The 5,832-nt window shown below is 39.0% G+C and overlaps 1 protein-coding gene across 1 annotated transcript in view; it reads right to left on the reverse strand.

Moving 5' to 3' along the window:
- Positions 1-2,116: 2,116 nt before the first annotated feature.
- The window catches only part of LOC101853662 (leucine-rich repeat and fibronectin type-III domain-containing protein 3), a 7,287-nt gene continuing 3,571 nt past the window's right edge, over positions 2,117-5,832 (reverse strand). Inside the window, exon 2 of the mRNA XM_005090257.3 lies at positions 2,117-4,542. Within this exon, the coding sequence (XP_005090314.1) occupies positions 2,537-4,528 (1,992 nt within the window). The 5' untranslated portion in view covers positions 4,529-4,542 and the 3' untranslated portion in view covers positions 2,117-2,536. The remainder of the gene's footprint in view (positions 4,543-5,832) is intronic.

The raw sequence follows: 5,832 nt of genomic DNA on the forward strand, positions 1-5,832 counted from the left end.
AGGAACAATATCCCACACTCCATACAAACAAAAGTAAAAATTCAAAGAGAGAACAGCGTGCACATGTGACTGTATGCAGTTGCGAGCGCAGTAAAAATCTTACTTAGGCCTAACAACTAAACAAAAGAGTGTACTCGTACTCGCAGTTTTTTCTCTCTCTATTTTTGGTACAGTATTTCACTCACGGGAGCGTCTCGAGATCAGATGTGCAAAAGTACCTTTCTTGCTCATTTTAATCTCCTTTACACATATTTGGATTTATATCCACTTCAAATAATTAGTCTATGAGATTATGGATATTTTTATACGCACTATATTACTTACAATAGGACCTGTGGCGTAGTAATATTTGACTTACTTTAACAACATGGGGGAGGGGACACCCCCCCCCCCAATTCCATCACTAAAACAACTTTGACAGCATCTCTTTCTGCAGCAGGACAGACGTGAGCATGACAGGCATTTAACATGGTAAGTGCAAAACAACTTTCAGCCTTTACAAGAATGCAAGAGAATAAATATCTTTGCTTAAAGTTAGGGCAATCATTATTTTTAAGTCTATCAGTCTTACCTGAGACAGAGTAAAAGGTACACACAAAATCGTAACGACAGTTTATTATGACATTTAAAAAGGCACTTTACACATGTACATGAAACAAGAATCAAGCTATACAAAAATCACCAGTTGGTAGTTGATCCATTTTATCCAAATGAAAATTTTCCCAATAATAGCAACACTAAATGGAAATTAGCAATTCTCTTCTCATTTCATTCAAATGCTTTGAAAAGGCAAAATTGAAGCAGTTTCCTGAAAATATTCGACCATGTCCTTCCTAAAGCAGACAAATTGCAAGGGCCAGATAACAATGTAGATCAGCATCAAAATAAATTAACACAGCGACATGACGTTGCAGAAAGTAGATACAGATAAAGGGTAGCACAACATGATAATGCAGTGTGGATGACATGAGGCAATAAAAGACTGTTGAGCTTAAGCCCACATACAATTACCCCCCCCCCCCTCTCAGATTTCTAGTCCTGCAAGACACTGAGTATTCGAAAACAATCAATAAATTGGAAAACAAAACAAAAAGGCAAACAAGATGAAAGTAATGATAATAAAAGAATTGCAAAATTTAAAGTAGGCATAGTGATGAAGGAAACAATGTTTTATAAAATGGGTACTTGGTAGTCGGGAATTACACTCTAAAAAATAATATCAATTTAGCAAGGGAAATGATATCATGATGGAACAATACAACCAGCAAAGACAAAGTTTCAGTAGCAAAAATCAACTTAGTTTTTGTTTGAGCGGATACACAACTACCAATGAGCACTTGTTGCACAAGGTTCTATTCTTCTATGACAGTGCATAGCCCATTTAGTTATAACCTTTGCTAATGGAGGTAAGATGTGAGTTTAGTTTTTATTCAGAAAGACATTGGTAACTTACCACTTCAATGCTATAAGAATTATGTAACTTTGTTATTGATCATATAATCCCTATTGAGCATCTTCCCAATTTAGTTAAGAAAAAGAATCTCTGTAAGTACTGCATATACCATAAAAATGAAATAGAGAGTAATCTTGAGCTCAATGTTATAACTTTTCAATTTATCTGCGCAAAGAAAAGGAATCATAACTTACTAGAAAACAAAAATCCATCAGTGTGCAATATGATACAAAGACAATCATCATTATCTTATCATTGCGATATCTTACTGGATTATAAAAGACATTTGTGTCACGACGTGGTGAAATCAGGCTCTCGTTAATTTTTGAGCATGTAGAGCTATTGGAATCATCTTAAAGCTTGTTCTCTTGTCTTTATTTGGATGAAAAAAAAAAATCCATTTATCTTGAATACAAGTTGAGATACTTGTAAATGAAGGAGGTGGGGGTCACCCAGTTGCAGAGGTAAAATTAGTGAGAAAATGACCACCAAAAATTAGTTATTTGCTTAGTTTAAGGGTCTGTGGTAACTGAAAATTTACATTGTCTGTGCCTTTAATAAATGATTTTCAGTAAAATCCACTCAGAAATGAGTTCTTTAATGGGCATGCAAGGTGCTGAGCTAAAAATTAAAAATTCAATAAAAATTCACAAACCAGCAGAAAAATGCCAGTTTCTTCACTTTGATTGTTTTGACGAGAGCCTGATTCCACCACGCTGCCTCACATTTCATTGAAGAAGTTAGCGTAATGTTGAAAAACTTTTCAAGGCAATTTAAACTTATTTCGGCTTTAATCAATATGAAATAATCTAATAAAGAAAAATGTGTAAAAAAACCCATGAACTTTATTAAATCAAATAACTATTTTTTGCAACTGAAGCGGGGGAGACAAAGGGTAACGAATATAATATAGCAAAATTATTAATGAGGAACTAAAAAAAAAACAACACCCCAAAAATCAACAACTTTAGATGACAAGTTTATATTTTGTGGTCAAGTGATAATTACTTCTGAAAGAACTACCGCAACAGTAATAAAACAGAATGCTTTTTTGATGGAGCCGTTGTTGCATATTTGTGTTGACTACACAAAAGTTATTTGTCTGATTACCTCTTTCTTTTCATTGGTATCCACATCCGTCTCCACTGACATCATAGATATAGTCTGGCCACCCATGTTCCCTGTACCGCACAGTTCTTTGAAAGACTGCACTTGTGATTTGACCGTCTCCACGCCAAGCACCACACCAGCCTTCATCCGGCTGGCAGCTGAACTACCAGTTTCTTTAATGCTGTGAACATACACGCTTCCGCTCTCTTTGATGGACTGCACGTTCTTCCGGACCTGCTCCATTTTGCGTCCCATTCCATAGCGAAGACGTCCACGAGCTTCCTCAAGGGATTCAAAGATGGCGTGAGGTCGCCAACTACCAGGATTTTCCAATTCATCGTAATGTCCCTGCTCTTGATCTTCTATTTCCACTGCCGTACTCCAAGCCACGATCGTTGGAGAGCTAGGAGGAGATTTCTCTGAGCCTGAGTCAATGAAATCTTTTGAGTTACACTGGTCAAATGTTGTAACAGTAGACTCAGCAGCTTCAGGTGGGTGCTCTGATGGTGTTTTCGAGAAGATTGGAACACTGAAGAAATGCTTACGCCGCAACCAGACCACAAGCATCTTCACGGCTCCGATGATGAAGCCAAGAATGAGACTTCCGACTGCACAACATCCACTGATGAATAAACTTTCCCCATATACAGATTTGATGGCAGATATTATCTTGAGATCAATGTTATGAGTTTGATTGCCAGCAAAATTAACAGCAATGCACCGATATGTACCCGAGATGCAACCCCGGAACTTTGATATTTGCAATTTATTGTCAGCCAGGAGATGAATAGAAGACTGGAAAAATACATTTTCATCTTCATATTTGCCATACATGTGGTCTAAATTAGAGCTGTCCAATAAGTCCCCTTCATTTATGAGTATTGTGGATGCAGACCTATTATAAAACTTTTCTCCCCAGGGAGTGATCCACAACATGGCAGGAGGTGGGTAACCTTGAGCATTACACTCAAGAGTAATTGTGTCGGTAATGAGCACAGATCTAGCGGTGGAAGGATAGCTGATAAAATTGTATGGACTTGTACATGAAAGATCCGACTGATTCACGGTAAGTAGTCTTTGCCCCTTAAAAGCATCAGGAGTTGAGCAAACTGTATCTTTTTCTCTTTTTATACTTTGCAACAAGGATGGAACAGCGTTAAACAATTCTCCTAGAACACATGAGCACTCAAGGGGATTATAAGAAAGGTCTAAAGATGTTATGTTCCGGATGGACTCAAATGTTGAATCATTGATACTCAACATGAACATGGACAGCTTGTTAAAGTGCAGATTCAAATCTTTCAAACTGCCGCTAGCAGGCAAATGGTCAGCCGTGACCTCCAGCAGTAGATTATGTTCCATGTTCAGAGACTCCAAGGAAGATAAATGAGATAAACTTGAGAAAGATATCCTTTGAATCCGATTATAACTTACATCTAGGTCTCTGAGGAATGTCAAGCCATTTAAGCTGCCAGGATGTAACGTGGTGAGTTCATTATGAGAAAGATCTAAGTGTAGCACATCAGTCAAACCAGCAAACGTATCCTCAGGGACGTCTTCTATACCGCTATGGCTTAAGTTTAAGAATGACTGTAGTTTCATATCTCCAAACATACTGGTCCTGAGACTTACAGGAACAATTGAAAGATCAAGGCCATTAAGTGTGGGCAAACAATCAGAATGCTTGAACAATACTGACACATCGCCAGCTACTCTTAAACTGACAGCTTCCTGAGCTAAGGTGAAATGCTGTAGCTCCTTACAAGACTTTTGCCACTCTGCAGAACTGCGAACCTGGCACGTGACAAACTCGTGGCTTTGTGAAAGTGTCAGGCATGCACATAGATGGGGACAAGAATCACTAGTACTCCTCGCCATAGTGTAGTCTGGTGCAATTACAGACATCGATGGAGACGTCAGCAACAGCACCACAGCAAAAACAGCACAGGACGACATCTTCCCCATATTGACACTTAGACCTGAAAAAAAAAAAAAAAGCATTATAATACATCCATACTTCAATGGCTCAGTGCATCTTGACAGACAATCTCAAAGCAGTATGCACAACACAGTTTTGCCTGGGCAGTAAACAGGGGAAGTGGATTGCCCCCACTTCAGATCTCAACCTTGATATATGCTCCGCAGGAAAGACATGGTTGCTACGTTAGAATCAAGGAAAGTGTATTTTAAGTGTGTCTGACAATTTTAAAAGTGTGACGAGGATATACAACTTACTTTATATGGTAGGAAATTTTCAAAGTTTGAACTTTGCCCAAGTGGCAGTCAAAGGCCTACTCTTCAACGATATTCATCCGCCAAGGGATCTTGAAAAAGTACAGTGGGCACAATGGACCTCCGACATTTTCTCGTAAATTTAAACTAAACCACACTGAAATATTAAATATGTTGTTAAACGAACATAAAAGGCGCTGAATGGGGGGAAAAATTTGAAAATGTTGGTGTCTTCGATTTCATTATTTCCATGAGTGCCCGATTTCTCAAAAACGCCATGAACTGAACACCTCATAAATCAATACGACAAGCTTAGAGTTCAGAACAACAATTTAAGTCTATAAGGACATTTTGCAAGGTGGGTAGTATGCACACCTCCATGTTTAAAACGATACTTTTAATCCCTGGGACAAAATTCGGTTCAGAATTTAAGAGAGCAGTCTCAACCAAACAGCTGGATCAGACACAATGCTAGCCAACTAACATGCAAGCTAAAAGCCACATTTTGGTGGTCCATGCCATCATATGACGAATATGTCCATTTTCACCAGTCAACAACAGCGTAGTGGTGGGCAGATTTGCAGGAAATGAGTACCGGCGACAGCAAATCCCAAATCCTTGTCCTCATGACACTTCGCAAGCATGTGTTCCCTTACTTGAGTACTCTTTGCTGTGTCAAGCAGCAGAACAAACCCAAATTCAACTCCTATTACCAGTACCAGGCGAGCTCCTGTCATGCGATTGTGCAGCATTACAACAGCGTGGGTTTTGGAATTGCCTCAACTTTCTGTATTATTTCCACTTTTACCAGTCTCATGCTCATGTATTGTATAGTATAGCTCCTTTTCTCTCTCCTTTTTATCCCTTTTTTAATGAGAATATTGACTTTATATCTGTAGCATCTGTAGTGGCGTCGGTGGCCTAGTGGTTAGGCTCTCGGACTCGCAACCGTAAGGTCGTGGGTTCGAATCCCGTCAGGGACCCGGCGTTGTGTCCTTGGGAAAGGCACTTTACACGAATTTTCCTCACTTCACCCA

The sequence above is a fragment of the Aplysia californica genome, unplaced genomic scaffold (assembly GCF_000002075.1).
Source record: "Aplysia californica isolate F4 #8 unplaced genomic scaffold, AplCal3.0 scaffold00014, whole genome shotgun sequence".
NCBI lineage: Eukaryota > Metazoa > Mollusca > Gastropoda > Aplysiida > Aplysiidae > Aplysia > Aplysia californica.